Source organism: Clarias gariepinus, chromosome 8 (genome assembly GCF_024256425.1).
Source record: "Clarias gariepinus isolate MV-2021 ecotype Netherlands chromosome 8, CGAR_prim_01v2, whole genome shotgun sequence".
NCBI lineage: Eukaryota > Metazoa > Chordata > Actinopteri > Siluriformes > Clariidae > Clarias > Clarias gariepinus.
Window position 1 is genome coordinate 27,951,727 of NC_071107.1, and position 18,325 is coordinate 27,970,051.

The 18,325-nt window shown below is 37.5% G+C and overlaps 1 protein-coding gene across 2 annotated transcripts in view; it reads left to right on the forward strand.

The window, feature by feature from the left end:
- golga4 (golgin A4) overlaps window positions 1-18,325 on the forward strand; it is a 57,046-nt gene that overhangs the window by 21,121 nt on the left and 17,600 nt on the right. The window contains exons 9-13 of one of the 2 annotated variants that reach the window (XM_053501856.1): window positions 347-491; window positions 2,303-2,496; window positions 15,919-16,002; window positions 16,866-17,013; window positions 17,153-17,331. In XM_053501856.1, coding sequence (XP_053357831.1) covers window positions 347-491; window positions 2,303-2,496; window positions 15,919-16,002; window positions 16,866-17,013; window positions 17,153-17,331 — 750 coding nt within the window. Of the gene's footprint in view, window positions 1-346; window positions 492-2,299; window positions 2,497-15,918; window positions 16,003-16,865; window positions 17,014-17,152; window positions 17,332-18,325 lie in introns of both variants that reach the window. The other variant, XM_053501855.1, reaches the window with a different exon arrangement.

Below are 18,325 nucleotides of genomic sequence, written 5' to 3' on the forward strand. Positions count from 1 at the left end.
GCCACACTCTATTTTACCCAGCCAGCCACTGCATACAGTGCCGTTCCCATTTGACAGATTTTAATTTAATGTTTGTTGAATGTTAATGTTTGAGATATTATTATACTGCTTAATCTGTTTTCTCTAATCAGTTAATCATGCTTTATTCCAGCATTGCACATTTATAAGACAAGTAAATCTGAGTATTTTAAAATTGTGATTAATTAAGATTAATCATAGACTATGACTAATTAACTAAATCATTCCAACTAAATTAACAAAAAAAAATTTAATCGATTGACAGCACTAGGTTTACATATGTCTTTGTTAGTGTCATTAGTGCTAAACCTCTTTTTTTTGGATTTAGGTTGCCCTCATGAAGAAAAGGCTGCATGGCTGCCCTGAGGCTTTGGTCTCACCTGATGCAGCTGACACCCAGACAGCTGATTCTACAGAGATAATCTCTGACCCCCTAAACGCCACCCAGGTGGATAGTGTGGAACAAAATCAAGGTAGGTGCAACATACATGGTAGTTGTACTGCTTAGTTCGTGCTTATAATTTTTTGTTGTACTTCTGTAGTCCTGTAGTTTTAAAATGACATACAGTATGTTTTTTATTACAATGGAACCTTGGATTACGAGCATAATTCATTCATGAAAGCAGGCTCATATTCCAAAACACTCTTAAACCAAATTTAATTTTCCCATAAGAAATAATGAAAATTTAAATTATTAGGGGGAGCACAGTGTCCAATAAGGCGCTTGCACACAGACACAAAGAGCAGGCTAAGTCTTGAGCAGAGAAAGGAAATGGATTTTTAACCTCTCTACATTTACATTTAGGCATTTGGCAGACGCTCTTATCCAGAGCGACTTACAAAAAGTGCTTTAAAGTTTACATCATTGGATACATACTTACACTGGATTAACTAGGTCAATAACTAAGTTGAATATTGTCTAATGAGACTTGCTTTTGCTTTACATGCACGCTGTACACAAACGCTTGAGTTTTCACTTTATTTTGATGTCTTGTGTATACTCTGTGCATAGGGATGCATGATTTGATCACATTGTGCTTTTTTGACACACATTGAAATTGCAATTTAAACTACAATATTTAACTATTGAATAGACCATTTAGTGTGTAGGAGCCATGTTTTTACCTAAGTTTTCTCCCAACCACTAGAGGGCGGTGTTTCATAGTTTGGGTGTTTGCCTGGGGTTATTTAAGGTCAACTGTTTGTCATTCAGGTGTGATGATTAAGGAGCCGAACAGTTTTTTACTGTGTCCACGATAGGCATTAGTCAAAAAGGGGAAGACTAATAAATGTTCATTTTGTTATAAAGAGAGTGTGAGCATGAGCCTTATTGAATACACGTAAGAAAACAAATCTATTAGTCATCAACCGGTAGCATGTAGAGGTACGTAGAAGCTACATAGTGTTCAAACAATTTATATGGACTAAAATTTATATCTCTCACAGTATGGCATTGGGACCATCGTTAAATTTTGTGTGACAGCATCTGCGATTTTCTTTTCTTTTTGACTTTTTTTTATTTGACAAGATACCTGCAGTGCATAATATTAAATATTTTTATTAATGTTTAAAAAGCACCAATTTAACCTTTCCTGATCATCGATACTACACACTAGCAATTAACTAAACATTAGAATTAGACTGAAAGCTTTGAATTTTTGGAGTTTTTCGAGTGAGTCTTTCAATACATTACATGTAATTATTTACATCTTTCTGCAGTTGGATAATTGCACAGGTTCGTGTTGTGAATAAATTAAATAAAAAAAGTAATAATGTAAATCATAACGGTGACATTAAACAGGTCAGGTTTTATGGTAAATTTCTGAGAAGAAATGAGCAAAACCTTCTTTTTTAAATGACCATTTTGTTGTGTTAATGAAAAATCTAAAAGACATAGTAAACACTGGTCTTAGAGTTTCAAATTGCAATGCATACAGCTTAACTGCTCATAAATAAAGTTATGGCAGATGACTGGTTAGTGCCACGGTCAACAAGAATTTGAACTGCATGAACCTCCTTGTTGAAAGAGCTTAAAGCAGAACTCTAGTGCAAAATAAGAATTTCTCCTATAATGCTGCTCTAATGGAATGTACTGTCATTATATTTTTCAGACATTTGCAGTGGTGATGCTGATCCTGCTGTTGAAATATTTTTAGACACATGAAATGTACAAACTCTGGTATTACAACTAGTGTTTTTAGTAAATGCTGTTAAATAAGTTGTGTGTGTGTGTGTGTTTGTGTGTGTGTGCGCGTGTGCATGCATGTATCTGTGCATGAAGCAGGGGGCAGTGGTATGCCAGACAACACTGCTGACTTGGGAGTTTTGCAGAAACGAGTGCGGAGGCAGGAGACACTTTTGCAGCGTTGCAAGGAGATGATTAACACCAGCAAAGAGCGCAGTGCTCAGCTCAGCAGTGAGAATGATGCCCTGCAGCAGCAACTGCAGGAGAGATTGCAAGAGCTGGAAAAGATGAAGGTATGTATTTAATTACCTGATAGTCTAATGGAGTTGTACATAATTAGGTTGTTTACAATCTCCTCCATGAATCACATCTGCATTAATAATAATAATTGTGTAACATTCAGTGGCATCAAGCTCTTAGCCATACTGTAAAACATGTTATACATATAAATCGTAGGTGCCTCCTCAGAGCATACAGCAATATCAGGGACCTCCCAACCAGGTGACAAACTGCTTGACCTCCTGTCCCATAACCATCACTCTGCTAAACTCTATACCTTTACCACAAACATCTTAATACTTGAAATCATTGCACAACTGTAGTATTCTGTATATTTTCTATATGTACAGTGTGTTTGTGTATTTATACAGGGGTTGGACAATGAAACTAAAACAATTGGCAAATTTTGTGTTGGAGGTTTCATTGCTAAATTTGACCAGCCTGGTGACCAATCTTCATTGATTGTACATTACATCAGTAAGAGTGTAAAGGTTAAATTAGCAGAGTGATAATACAGTTTTGCTTAAAATATTGCAATGCACACAACATTATGGATCAGACGTATCAGAGTTCAAAAGAGGACAAATTGTTGGTGTGCGTCTCACTGGCACATCTGTACATGTATACATATACATATATACATACACACACGCACACACACTACCACTCAAAAGTTTGGGGCCACTTGCAGATATCGTTTTTGTTTCATGATTTGTCTCCTACATTTTACAACAGTACTGAGGATTTCAAAACTATAAAATAACACGTATAGAGTTCAGCAATTATTTAACAACAACAGTCAGTTGTTATTTTAAGACACTGACATCAGCCCAGGCTTTCTGGAATAGTTCTTGCAAGAACAGTATTGTCAAGTCATTTCCAAAACCCATCATTACCATGATGAAACTGGCTCTCATGAAGACCTTCCGAGGAAGACGAGACCAAAACCTACCTCTCTAAAGTTTATTTAGGGTTACCAGCCTTAAAAATCACCAATTAACAGCACCTTGCATTAGAGCTGTTATAAACACACACACACACACACACACACATACTGTAAGTACAGTATGTATTTGTGTGTGTGTGTGTATATATATATATATATATATATATATATATATATATATATATACAGTGGTGTGAAAAACTATTTGCCCCCTTCCTGATTTTTTGCATGTTTGTCACACAAAATGTTTCTGATCATCAAACACATTTAACTATTAGTCAAAGATAACACAAGTAAACACAAAATGCAGTTTTTAAATGATGGTTTTTATTATTTAGGGAGAAAAAAAATCCAAACCTACATGGCCCTGTGTGAAAAAGTGATTGCCAATTAGGTCAGTGTTCACGACTCCACCATAAGAAAGAGACTGGGCAAAAATGGCCTGCATGGCAGATTTCCAAGGCGCAAACCACTTTTAAGCAAAAAGAACATTAAGGCTCGTCTCAATTTTGCTAAAAAACATCTCAATGATTGCCAAGATTTTTGGAAAAAAAACCTTATGGACCAACGAGACAAAAGTTGAACTTTTTGGAAGGTGCATGTCCCGTTACATTTGGCGTAAAAGTAACACAGCATTTCAGAAAAAGAACATCATACCAACAGTAAAATATGGTGGTGGTAGTGTGATGGTGTGGGGTTGTTTTGCTGCTTTAGGACCTGGAAGGCTTGCTGTGATAGATGGAACCATGAATTCTACTGTCTACCAAAAAATCCTGAAGGAGAATGTCCGGCCATCTGTTTGTAAACTCAAGCTGAAGCGATCTTGGGTGCTGCAGCAGGACAATAACCCAAAACACACCAGCAAATCCACCTCTAAATGGCTGAAGAAAAGCAAAATGAAGAATTTGGTGTGGCCTAGTCAAAGTCCTGACCTGAATCCTATTGAGATGTTGTGGCATGACCTTAAATAGCGGTTCATGCTAGAAAACCCTCAAATAAAGCTAAATTACAACAATTCTGCAAAGATGAGTGGGCCAAAATTCCTCCAGAGCGCTGTAAAAGACTCGTTGCAAGTTATCGCAAACGCTTGATTGCAGTTATTGCTGCTAAGGGTGGCCCAACCAGTTATTAGGTTCAGGGGGCAATTACTTTTTCACACAGGGCCATGTAGGTTTGGATTTTTTTTCTCCCTAAATAATAAAAACCATTATTTAAAAACTGCATTTTGTGTTTACTTGGGTTATCTTTGACTAATAGTTAAATGTGTTTGATGATCAGAAACATTTTGTGTGACAAACATGCAAAATAATAAGAAATCAGGTAGGGGCAAATAGTTTTTCACACCACTGTGTATATAGTCTGCACATTGGTTAGAACTCACTTTTTCAATTATATTTTTCTGTCATTCATATTCATTGTTTCATAAATAAAACTTTGCCAGTCCTTTAGTATCTGCCTTAAATTTGCGCTATAAATAAAATCAAACAGTTTTTGCATGAATACAGTGCTTTTGCCCTCAAAGTGGGCGTGGCTATATGCGTCACTCAACAGAGCCAATCAACACGATAGTTTACCGTGTATACACAGAGTATGCGAAAGACACAGAAATGACTGTAATGCACCTACAAGGCACTCACAAAACTGAAACAAAAAGTACAACACAGTCTGAGTATGTACCACTTTTAATAATTTCCGGTAAAATAAGCTACTAATAGGCTACTTGCTCAATGTAAACAAACACCTGCACTAATAGATATTAGACAAGCTAAACTGAATATTTGTACTGGGATTACTTAATATTTTCACCGCTGAAGTTGTGTAAGTGAATTTTAACAGGCTGAAATCGTTTTACGACGAAACTCAATCCATATCTGTTCTACTTTTTTCGATTTCTCTTCTGTGAATCTGTGATTCACTTTCTGATTACCGAACAGGAAGCGTATTTGGTTGTTGATGAAAAAAGTACAACTTGGCCAAGACAAGCTGTAAGAAACACACCCTTACAAAGATTTTATTTTTTTGTATTAATACAGTGGTTACTCAAGCTGTATTCTGGTTTTACCGCCACGCCTCACGGTGGCGACATTTGGGTTTGTGTGTTTGCTGGCTTTTACCGCTGAGTGGCGCTATATAACTATAGACTGACGCCTCGGCCATCAGTTCATTCTCTCAAGGATTAATGAGCCGCAGCTCTGCACGTAGTAGCGGATAAAATCAAGTGAAACATTATAGTTAAACGAGTTTATGATCACAGAACTAAAATTACAGTACAAATGTAGAAATACATAATCTTATTATGATTCGAATTTAAGCAAAGTAAACGTTAACACAGTGAGTGTTTAGATTTTATCCTATGTAATTAGAAAATCTATCTTTTTTATCTTTATCCTATATTTTGTGTTCTTTAATTTTGTAGTAGATTTATTAACTAAAATAAACGAAACTGAATGACCATAAAAATTAAAACATTGTCAGGTCGTGCTACTGCGTCAGCAGATGTCGATGTGTTTTTGCGTTATTATAAGAATTAAATGCAGTAGGCTGTTATGTCCATCATAATGTTCTTTAATAAATAATGAAAACGTTTTAACAAATTACATTTTTACATCCCAGCACCCCGTTGCGCTGTACCACCACCGGCAAAACCTTATAAAATACAAGTGAAACGTTAAACGAATGTACAATCACAGTACTAAAATCACAGTACAAATTTAGAATTTAAATTAAATATAGGCGTTTCTTAGTTCCATCGAATTTAGGCAAAGTAAATGTTAACACAGTGAGCCTTTGTATTTTATCATCGCGTAGCCAGAAAACTCTGGGTGTGCATCAGAAAAAGTGGGTGAGCCACAGGTGTTGTGATTAATAGGCAAAAACTATATAATAAAACTACTGTACAGTAGTTGATCAATTGGAATGGTTATTACCGTCGCGCTCACCGCTGCGTAAAAACGTCAGCGGCCAAAATAAATCAGTTGCATTTCAAAGTAATTCGTAAAATGGCCGCCAGGTGGCGCAAAGTGACATTTTCGCTCGTTGCCGTAAATACAACAGTGACCGTTATACAGCGTATCTCTGTATCGGTTTATTGTTATTTAAGTTCTGGATTATTTCAGGTATTTTAAACACATTGTTGGGTTGCTCATGTTGGCTCATATGAGATGTAGTTTACAAATGAACACCTGGTTGGGTTATTTTGACCCAACAACTGGTTTATTCATTATTCTTTCCTTTCTCCAAATATCAGCCTGCAGAATGTTTGAAATATTACTGTTTATTGTGTTACAGGTGTAGTTTTTAGAGTTGTTTAGGCAGGAATGCGTGTGTATACAGTTTAAAACCTCCATCAGTTATTAAAGATAGCGGCTATTTAGAAAACATGCCCAGTGATTTCTGAGCTTCAGGAAATCTCCCGGCGCTCTGCGCATAACACCGGGCCAACTCATGTCGGAAAGAATTTATAAACTGTTTCTAAACATGGGCTATTGTTTTTTTACTTATAATATTTGTTAATTTAATTTAAATCAGGTTTGGGCTCAGGACTTCGATTCAGCATTGTGATTCTCCTCTTTAATTTACTCCATAGTTTTAATCAGCGCTCAGCCGCATGCATGGAGTTTTCCAGAGCGCACCGGCAGAAGTAGACTAATGCTTATAAACGCGTCGGGAAAACAGCAAGCAGACTGACTCTGACCATTTAAAAAAACGTTTGCGTTCATTTTCTGACGCGCTCAAGTTCACCAAAAACAATACAGAGCAGCGCAGCTTACAACACTTACAAAATCACAACACTTACAAAATCACAACGTTTTTTCGTTATTGTGAGTGCGCTTAAATAAAAGTTGAGTCTTATAAAGGCATGTAGTCTTATATAGTTTTATTATATAGTTTTTCCACATTAATCTGACAGTTTTTTCAGCCTGTCACGGCGTGCGCCCAAATCAATATCGCTCCTCGCTCACTAGTTAGGCGGCCTCCCCTTCAGACATGCGAAGCAGCGGGACCGCAGAATTACACATGACTGGTGAGCTATCGTTGCTATCGTTGCCCGGGCTTGCACCCCGCGCTATAAAATACTTGGGGTTTGTTGGGTTAAAGTGGATTTTACTACGCGCTGTGTATGCAGCGCGCGTGCAACAACGCGGAAGTGCGGCATGCAAGCAGGGCAAATGGAACGCGCCCCAGGGAATTTTTTTGTGCTAAATAATGTTTATGCAGTATAAGAATTCCTATTAATCCTGGGTTGTTCTTTTAGTGTCACTATAGTGCTTTACAATGCCAGACAACATTCAAATACAAATTATTCACCCTCCCCAGGTGTGAATCGGCTGTTCTCACCTATACATTCAGAGGAACTGAAATGCACTTCTCCCCACTTTAAAAACCTCTTGAATCTGAGGCTGACTTTCAGTGATTTCAATTTGTGTAATTTTAATCTCCTGGATTCTAGATTCTAAAGTTGACATTGTTACCTTTTTTAATCATTGGAATGGAAGAACTTGTTATTTTCCTTATGATAGCATAAATTGCATTGTTTTTAATCAGTCTATACTCAATAATATTCTTTGGTATTTTTTTTTTTTTTTTAAACGGGTATGGGGGCTATCTTGGTTCAATAATCACCGTGCCTGGTTTAGGTTTAGTATTTAGTGCGCATCTGTTATATTACAACTATCATAACACTCAAATACCTTTTATTGGGGGTTAAGTGACCGATGTGCCTAACATTTTTCAGCTGAGCCTTTGTTTCACTGAAAACGACCGCGACACCCCCCTCTCTCTCACACACACACACACACACACACACACACAGAGCCGACCAAATCATTAGCACGTCCCTCCCCCAAACAGCACAGACATTTACTTTCTATCCATTTACTTACACCTGAACCCGTTACAAATCATAACAGTCTACTGCATTTCATTCTTATAATAACGCAAAAACACAAGCGGGGCTGAAAGACCGACATCTGCTGACGCAGTAGAACGTCCTAACACTGTTTTAATTTTATGGTCATTTATTTCAGTTAATAAATCTACTATAAATTTAAAGAACACAAAAAAATAAGATGACACAAATCCATACACGCTTTTTTTCTAATTACAAGTGATAAAATCAAAAGGCTCACTGTGTTAACATTTATTGTGCTTAAATTTGATCCTAATAAGATTTGATTTAATTTGAATTCTAGAACAGTGGCAGCTGGAACACCTAAAACAGATGCAGGATTATTTTTTTATAATCTAAATAAAAATGCTTTTTTAAAAGTGGGCTATTGTTATTTACATGCAATATTTGTTAATTTAATTTAAATGGGGTTTGGTCTCCGGAATGTTGAGCATCAGGATCCTCTTCTTTACTTTCCTACGTAGAATCAGCGCTTAATCGCACGCATTAAGTTTTGTAAATTCGTTTAATGTTTAATAGTAAATAATGACCCCCGTTGCGCTGTACCACCGCTCGGAAAACCTTATGAAATACAAGTTTAGGACAATTATGATGATCTGCCACGGCGTGCGCGTGTGATGGGTGTACGCCCAAATCTACTATAACTACTCCCTCACTCCGTAGGCTCCCTGAATAGGCAGCTAAAGGGACGGAGCCGCCTATTTGGGCCGGCTGGCGATAATTAACGTTAATATGATCTCGGGCTTGCTCCGCATTATAAAAGCAAGGCGCGGAGATTTGTCTGAGGTCTGGGAAGTACGTGATGTAATGGAGAATATAAAAAAAGCATGTCAGTGGGGCGATGTGACGCGCCCTAGGGACTTTAAACAAGGACACTATAATTCCGCCCTTTGATCTCCGCGCTGAGGACAGCGCGAGAAAGAGCTGCGCGAGCTCCCGCGGCATCTACACTCCCGCACCGTGCCCGCCCTCGCAGCCCCGCTGCCGAAGAGGAAAAGTGTGGTTAGGTTTTTGCGTCAGCGAGAACTCGCGCCGGCCATCGACAGCGGGAGAAGCGGCGTCACGAGGGAGCGTGCAGGAGCGCTGCCTCCGCGTGCTCAGTTCTGCCACTCCGCGCACCAACACTTAGCATCAGCTGTGTGCCCGCATGCCAGTGTGGCACAGCCCCCGGAACTGCACATGCACAACCTTTATCCCATTCTTTCCATTCTCCCTCCTTCAACACTTTCCTTCCCCATTTTACCTAAATAAATTACCCTTTTCCCGTAAGACCTCGCCTCGTGTCCGTGCTTTATGGTGCCGCCCGTGCAACATGGGTCGAATCCGTTACAGATCATAACAGTCTACTGCATTTCATTCTTATAATAACGCACAAACACAAGCGGGGTTAAATGACCAACATCAGCTGACGCAGTAGAACGTCCTGACAATGTTATAATTTTTATGGTCATTTATTTTAGTTAATAAATCTACTATAAATTTAAAGAACACAAGATATAAGACGACACAAAACCCTACACGCGTCTAATTACACGTGATAAAATTTAAAGGCTCACTGTGTTAACATTTATTTGGTTTAAATTTGATCCTAATAAGATTTAATTAAATTTAAATTCTACATTTGTATCGTCATTTTAGTTCTGTGATTATAAATTTGTTTAACTACAATGTTTTACTTGATTTTATCCGCTACTATGTGCAGTTCTAAAACTCTGTGTCTCATTAATCCAGCAGAGAATGAACTAAGGCATGAGGCGTCAGCCTGTAGTTATATAGCGCCACTCAACGGTAAAAGCCAGCAAACGCACAAAGCCAAACGGTACCGCCGAGCGCCGCGACGGTAGGACCTACATTCCGATTGATTAACCACTGTATATAAGATACATAGCCTTTATATGACTATACTTTTATTTGAGTGCACACACAATGAAGACAAAAACGTTGTGATGTTGTAAAATAATGAAAGCAAACACGGATACAGCGCTATTCTGTTTCGGTGAACTTGAGCGCGTCAGAAAATTAACCGAATTAATTCACATCAATGAATTATTAAAATGGCCAGAGTGCCATTCTTATAAATAAGAATCTACCTTTTAGCCTAGAGCACAAGGAATCAGATCCTGAAGGAAGATTCATTATGATTACAGGCTCAATTTATAATCATCATATAACAATTTTAAATGTCTACGCACCAAATCTTGACTCGCCTAGTTTCATATCGCATATCATTTTATTGTTTAATTATTATTGTAAAGGTCTAGGTTTTTTAACTGGAGACTTCAATTGTGTAATGAATGCCTCTCTAGATAAATCCTCGTCTGCAAATGTATCGAATCCCAAATCATCTAAGGTTCTTAACGAATTATGTATAGATACAGGTTTGATAGATACATGGCGCCAATTAAATCTTAAAGTGAGGGACTATACATTTTACTCACACCCCCATAATTCTTATTCTCGGCTTGATTATTTTTTTATCCCTAAGCAATTTTTGAATGCGATCCAGTCCTGTCGTATTGACAATATTACTCTGTCAGATCATGCAGCAGTACATTTGCAGATAGACCCTGCTTTCACTATTCCTAGAACCTCATACTGGAGGTTTAACACATCCCTCTTAAACAGTGACTCTTTTTGTCTTTTTGTTTCAGACTGTTTATCTCAATTCTGGTCTGATAACAGAGAGTCCCCAGTATCCTCCGCCATGATTTGGGATGCAGCTAAGGCCACTCTACGCGGTCATCTCATCTCTTACACTTCTCACCTTAAAAGAGTCAGGGACGGGAATAGGAAAAAGCTTGAAAAAGAAGTTTCCAGATTAGAGCAAATTCATAAGGAATCCCCTACAGTTTTAAATTTAAAAGCGCTGGTGAATGCAAGAACCAATCTGAGTATGGACCATACCAGCCACATTCAGAAGCTTTTGCTCTTTACTAAACAAAAATATTATGAATTTGGCAATAAATCCAGTAGACTGCTTGCTCACCAACTAAAAAATCAAAATAATGATCGTTCAATTGTTACGATACGGGATGAGAATGGTAACATTTTAAGAGACCCTTTAACTATAAACGGAACTTTTAGGGATTTTTATACATCTCTTTATAGCTCGGAATCAAAAGCGACAGGCCTAGACATTGCCGGCTATCTAAGCAAAATTCCATTATTGTCGATTTCAGAGGACGATCGGTTTAGCTTAAATGCTCCTTTTACAGTGGAGGAAATCTGGGCGGCCATTCAGTCTATGCTAAACGGGAAATGCCCTGGTCCGGATGGCTTCCCATTGGAATTCTTTTAAAAATTCTGGCCTAAAATTCACCCAATTTTTGTACCTGCTGTTAATAAAATTTGGGAAGGCGAAATACCACCCTCTTGGAAACAAGCTTCTATTAGCCTGCTCTTAAAAAAAGATAAAAATCCCCTTGACCGCTCATCCTATAGACCAATTAGTCTTCTTAATGTGGACTATAAGATAGTCACAAAAGCACTGGCTCGCAGACTTGAAAAGATCCTTCCTAAAGTTATAAATCCTGATCAGGCAGGTTTTGTGAGATCTAGATGTGGTATGGACAACGTTCGTCGTGCTCTTAATGTTATTCACTATCTTAATACCCAAAATAAGCCAGCAACGATTTTATCTTTGGATGCCGAAAAGGCTTTTGATCGCGTGGAGTGGCCTTTTTTGTTTTCAGTTTTGGAAAAATTTGGGCTAGGCTCCAACTTCATTAATATCATTAAATATCTGTATGCAGATTCTGTTGCTACTGTCAATACGAATGGACTGATGTCTGAGGGGTTTCCAGTACGTAGAGGCTGCAGACAGGGGTGCCCTCTATCACCACTATTGTTTACATTATTTATTGAACCTTTAGCAGAATCTATCAGGATTAATTCAGATGTTACAGGTATCACAGTTAATGGGAAAAAGCATGTAATTTCCTTGTTTGCAGACGATGTACTTTTATATCTGGAGAATCCACAATCCTCGATACCCGCAGTTTTGAACTCTTTAACCTCGTTTAGTACCGTGTCAGGGTACAAAGTTAACTTAGGAAAATCTGTCTCGATGCCCTTTAATTGCCCCCGTAACCCATCTATACAATGTCCTTTTCAGGTTTCAGATAGGGGTCTTAAATATTTGGGCATTTTTCTCACTCCCAATTTGAAAAATTTATTTGAGACAAATTATTCCCCTTTAATTCGAGAAATTAGAAAAGACTTGGAAAGATGGACCTCTTTGCCGACTTCCCTCTTGGGGAGAGTCAATGTTATAAAAATGAATGTATTGCCCCGTCTAAATTATGTGTTCCAAAATCTTCCGTGTTATTTAAATTCATCCTTCTTTAAATCACTAAACGCTTCTATATCTCGTTATATCTGGAAATATAAAAATCCGAGAGTTGGTCTCTCTAAACTCTGTAAACCAAGAGATTTGGGGGGTCTCTCGCTGCCCAATTTTCAGCTTTACTATTGGGCTGCTCAACTCAAAATTATAACAAGCTGGATTACGAACAGGCAGGACGCTTTATGGATTGACTTTGAATCCTTATTTTGTTATCCCAGGAGATTAGAATCTCTTTGGTTTATTAATAATATCGATCAGATAAAACATCTCACTGATAATATGATTATTTATAATACATTACTGGTTTGGAAAGATGTGAAAAAATATTTGGGCATTCCTCACATTATTTCTGTCCATTCTCCCTTGGCATTTAATCCTGATTTTCCAATTCAGATTAGGAGTATTGGGCTGTCGGAGTGGAGTTCTAAGGGCGTGTCTGACTTTTCAGACCTTTTGGCTTGTGATACCCTGAAGTCATTTGAAAAAATTAGAGCAGAGTTTAATATCCTCTCTGTAGATTTTTTTAAGTACCTGCGGGTCCGGCATTTCTTTGAATCCCTATTAAGGCAGAACAAATTTCGTACTATTTTATCAGAATTGGAAGAAACCATCATTTCAACTAAAGTTCTTAAAGGGGCCACCTCTAAGTACTATGCTTTATTAGCGCACTCAGATTCCTCAGCTTATGACTCTCTAAAATCACTGTGGGAACAGGATCTGGGGGTATCATTTAATCCAGCAGTTTGGACCACAATTTGTAAAGGCATTTTCCCAAAAAGCACTTCAGTATCTTTACACGAACAAAATTTCAAATTTTTTCATAGAATTTACTTTACACCTGTACGTCTTCACAAAATGTATCCGGGCAGTTCCAATCTTTGCTTTAAATGTAAAGCACATAGGGGTACATATTTTCATGTATTCTGGTCCTGTGACAATATCCAATCATTCTGGTAGGGGGTTCACTCTGTAACTCAAGAGATAATTGGAAAACATTTTATTCTGTCTCCTGCATTGTATTTGTTGAATCATATTCCTGAAGGCCTTTTTGACAAGGACTCCAAGCTCTTGTTTACAACCCTTTCATTTTTGGCAAAAAAAATGCCTTTTGCTAAAGTGGTCCACTCCCCAGGTTCCAACTATCACTATGTGGATATCCCAGCTGTCATCTTTTCTTCCCTTGGAGAAACTAACTCATGATCTTAATCACAGGTCGGACAAATTTTGGAAACTCTGGAAACCTCTCCACTGTTTTTTGCAAAAACTCTGAATGTTTATTTTAACAGAGGTTTCTATTTTCCCCCTCATGTTTTGCTTTGCTTAACTTCAGCAGGCAGAGTTTTATATTTGCTTGTACATTGCATATTGTTATTTTTTCAGCGCTGTGGGTGGGGTGGGTGGGTTGGTGGGTGTGTTTGTTTGTTCGTTCGTTTGTCTGTCTGTTTGATTGTGTTTGTATTATTTGAAAATCCTTAAAAAAAAAAAAAAAAAAAATGGCCAGAGTGAGTTTCCTTGATGTTTTCCCCGACGCATTAATAATCATTAATCTAGTTCTGCCAGTGCGGTGTTTCTTAACCCTACCCCCGTTAAAACGCTGTATTTAGAGGGTTAGAGAGGTTGTGCGCGCGCGGTCCACTACAAAAATATGTTAGTATATCATGACTGAAATAAGGTGGCTCACATCGGCGTGCATTTCGCACAGCGCTGCAAAGACGGCGCTTAATTAACACGTATAAAATTGTGTTTGTTGTATTCCTGGGAAAGAGAAATCTATTATAAATCTCTCATATCGACGTCACCGCGGGTTCACGCGAACATTTTACATTCATTAAACGGCTTATTCATAACAGCATTTTAGCCATTCACACACATGCGTTGTGCTATGTTGTTGGTACACACTTTTACTTTTCACTTTTCATCTCCCCTTTGATCAAAATGCCCCCGATATGAGCGGACACGAGCAGCTTTATTTCAGTCAATCTTCATCTATCATAAAGAGGCCACATATACTTGCTGATTAAACAATGCGTTTTTAAAAGTGATTGTGAGAAGTAAAAGCGTGCAATGTGAACAGCCTTATTTATTAATAATTAAGTAATTATTTAATGTTGGACATAAACAGCAAACAGCACCATAAGTATTATTTTTTTGATTATTAATTTTATGTTTTTTTGCTGTTTGGGCTCGTACATGATTATTTGAAACTAAAGCGCTTCGTGATTCATGCCACGAGTCATTTTATCATACAAAGATTATTCCGTTGAGCTTCTGCAGATTGCAAAATTGACATTTTTACCGTTAAAAATAAAAATGTTTTTGCAAGCCCTTGAGCTGTTGTTTGTGCTGTTTTCTTTAATAATAACAATAGACAGATAGAAACAGAGTCTCTCAACAAATAAATTGCAGCCGTTTAGCAAATGTCCCATTGTGCCACCTGGCGGTCATTTCACAAATTACTTTGAATTGCGACTGATTTATTTTGGCTGTTGCCGTTTGGTTGCGGCAGAGTGAACGGCAGTCATAGACATTTCCCACTGTACCACTGTAAGCTAGGCAGAGAGTTCTGCCTTACAGAAAGACAGGCAGACATGTACAGTATATGGACTTCAACCTGAAAGAATAAAGTCACTGATTACATTAAGGCTGAATCAACTTATTTTTAGCTTTAACTTTTAAACTATTTCTACAAACCTTTTTCCAGTTAATGATGGGTACTACCACTAATCTGTATAATTCTTTGTAAATATCCCTAAACTCTCTTTTACTTACTTATTTATCCTCATTTATACACCTTATAAGTTGCAGAATGCCAATATTTTTACTGATGTGTATTCTGTATATGTATATAGTACACAAGTTCTGTGTAAATAAATGAAATATGAGGGGGTATGTCTCTGTCTCACATGTCTGTAGATAATTATTTGTGTTTGTAAATTGATTATCTCTGTCAAAATTGCCTTACATGCTCACAATTTAATAGCCCGTTCTACTGTTTTAAGTGAGTTAAATTTTTGGTCATCAGCAGTAGGTGTTTATTGTTAGGATTCTTAGATCATTAAGAATTTCGAAGAAGAGGCTGCTCATTTAAATTATATAAATTTGCTTTATTTATTTATTTATTTATTTAAATCACTATTTGATGGTGTCTCAGTGCTTTCCTAACTAGTGCTGAAAGGCTGCAGGTGTTAAAACCACACCCTGGAATACTGATTTTTAATGTAATAATTTTTTTTTAGGAACTTCACACAAGTGAGAAGACCAAGCTGATCACACAGCTCAGAGATGCCAAGAACCTAATTGAGCAGCTGGAACAGGACAAGGTAAGAGTAACACATTTGTACTTTTAGACAGATAGTGGCTTCATGTGGGTTCATCGGGTTGTGTTTGATTGATTATGCCTGATGTCTGGAGGAAAATGTCTGGCTCTAGGTAGTAAAACTAAGTAATGAATGAATATCAATGATGTGTGCTTTATGGTTGCATTTTTTTACAGTTCTCTAAACAGTTTTTCTTTTTTCTGATATTTCTATGGTTTGTGAAAAGCCTTATATACAGCAAGTGAAACTTGGAATAGTACAAGTATTGTTTCTTTGTAAAATGTAAAAATGTAAAATGTATTTTGGAGCTTAGTCTTGCTTTAATTTGTGCACTGAGTCCATCTCCATGTGATCTAAAGTAATCTGAAATACCCAGGTTTCCTGTGAAATGTGGATTTCCTGTGAAGTTTTTGCTCCTGAGGTGCGCACAGTGTTCTAGGCTGAACATTTCAACCTCTTTCCCCTTTGACTGTAATAATACTACGGGTCCCACATGCTTGTGTTCGATGCAAAGTGTCAAAATGAATTCAAATTTCAGGTTGTGATAATAAATGGAAAACTGGGCAGTCATTCTTGTTTGCACAACTGTGGTCGGCATATTTACAGAATTAATGATCTGCTGTTGTGCAGTTAGGAATGTATTACTTTGCTTTGCACAATAGGGTCAGTGTCTTCACATCATAAAAAGGATTTTCATGACTATTCAGTGTTGATTCTAAAGGTAATAGCTTTTGATTTAAAAAATTTCCAGCAAGACATCACACATGATGAGAATTTTGTTAGAGAGTGAAGCATATAAAAGCATATAACAGATTCATTAAATCCTGATTAAAAATGTTATGTTGCTCTCTGATTGGATTTGCCAGGGTATGGTTATTGCTGAGACCAAACGGCAAATGCATGAGACCCTGGAGATGAAGGAGGAGGAGATTGCCCAGTTGCGCACCAGGATACAACAGACCGTGGCTCAGAAAGAGGAGCTACAGGAACAGCGAGAGAAAGCAGAGAAAGCTGGTGAGCGAGCTTGAATCTCTCTCTCTCTCTCTCTCTCCCTCTCTCTCCCTCTCGCTCTCACACACACACACACACTTTCTCTCTCTCTTCCTTTTTTCTTGAGAGTATTACAGTTACTGAGTATATGGTCTTAATGTAGCTTTTGAGGAGTTGGAACGTGCCCTGGGCATGGCACAGAGAGCAGAAGAAGCTCGGCGTCAGATGCAGGATCGCATGGAAGAGCAGGTGAAACAGGTGGAGCAGGCCAGTGAGGAAGAGAGGCGGAGTCTACAACAGGAGCTGACCAGGGTCAAACAGGAGGTCATAACCATAATGAAGGTGCTGTTATTTAGTAAAGGAATATAATAACAAATTAACAGTAACAACAAATAATAATTATAATAATATAGTTAAGAGTTCTGTATAACGTAAAATTTAAATGTGGAATTAAAGGAATTGTCATGTGCATCAGAGATAAAGTAATACACAGAACTGCATGTGTTGCCTAAAGCAAGAAAGAGACATTGCTTGTGGTACACTGTGGGCACAACTGCACATTCAGAATCCTATCCCACTTATGACCGCCCACATAAAGGCTAATTTTTTTAATCTCAGTCAAAAATAGTTTCTACTAAATTTCTGTTTTTTGTTTTTTTTTTAAATTATGGATATCAGATTTTAAGATTTGATAGGATTAGAGAGATTTATCATCCTTGCATAGTCAGACACGAGGCTCCAAACTGCCCTGCATCTTATTCACTGGGTAGCGATTGCCTATAAAGAAATCCCTCTTTGAATTCACATCTTATTTTAAATTTTTGTGATCATTTCAGCTGGCTTGGAACAAGCTGTTGCTTTCAACAAGACTATTTACCTGTCGGCTGCATGCAGAGCGTGTTAAATTACTTGGGTGTTAAGACAATGAGATAATGAAAAAGTTTGCATTTATAAGAGAAAATTATTAAGAAAAAGTATACGGCAGTATTTAGTTTGAATTTGATAAAACAAAGCTGAATTTTGGGTACATTTGTCTGAAGTTGCTGTAAATAAAAAGACAATTAAGCTAATTTCTAAAAACTTTGAATTAATAGAATTAATTGCAATCAGATTTACTTATATCTTTATTTATGTTGGCATGGTGGCTTAGTGGTTAGAACTGTCACCTTGCACCTCCAGGGTCCGGGTTGGTGTCTCCAAATTGACCATACTATCCAGCCACCAGGTAGGAAATGGGAGAGTTGTGTCAGGAAGGGCATCCAATGTAAAACCTTTGCCAAGTGTAAGTGCGGACCAAATAATATATTTGTAAAGAAATTTTAATATATAGCATTAT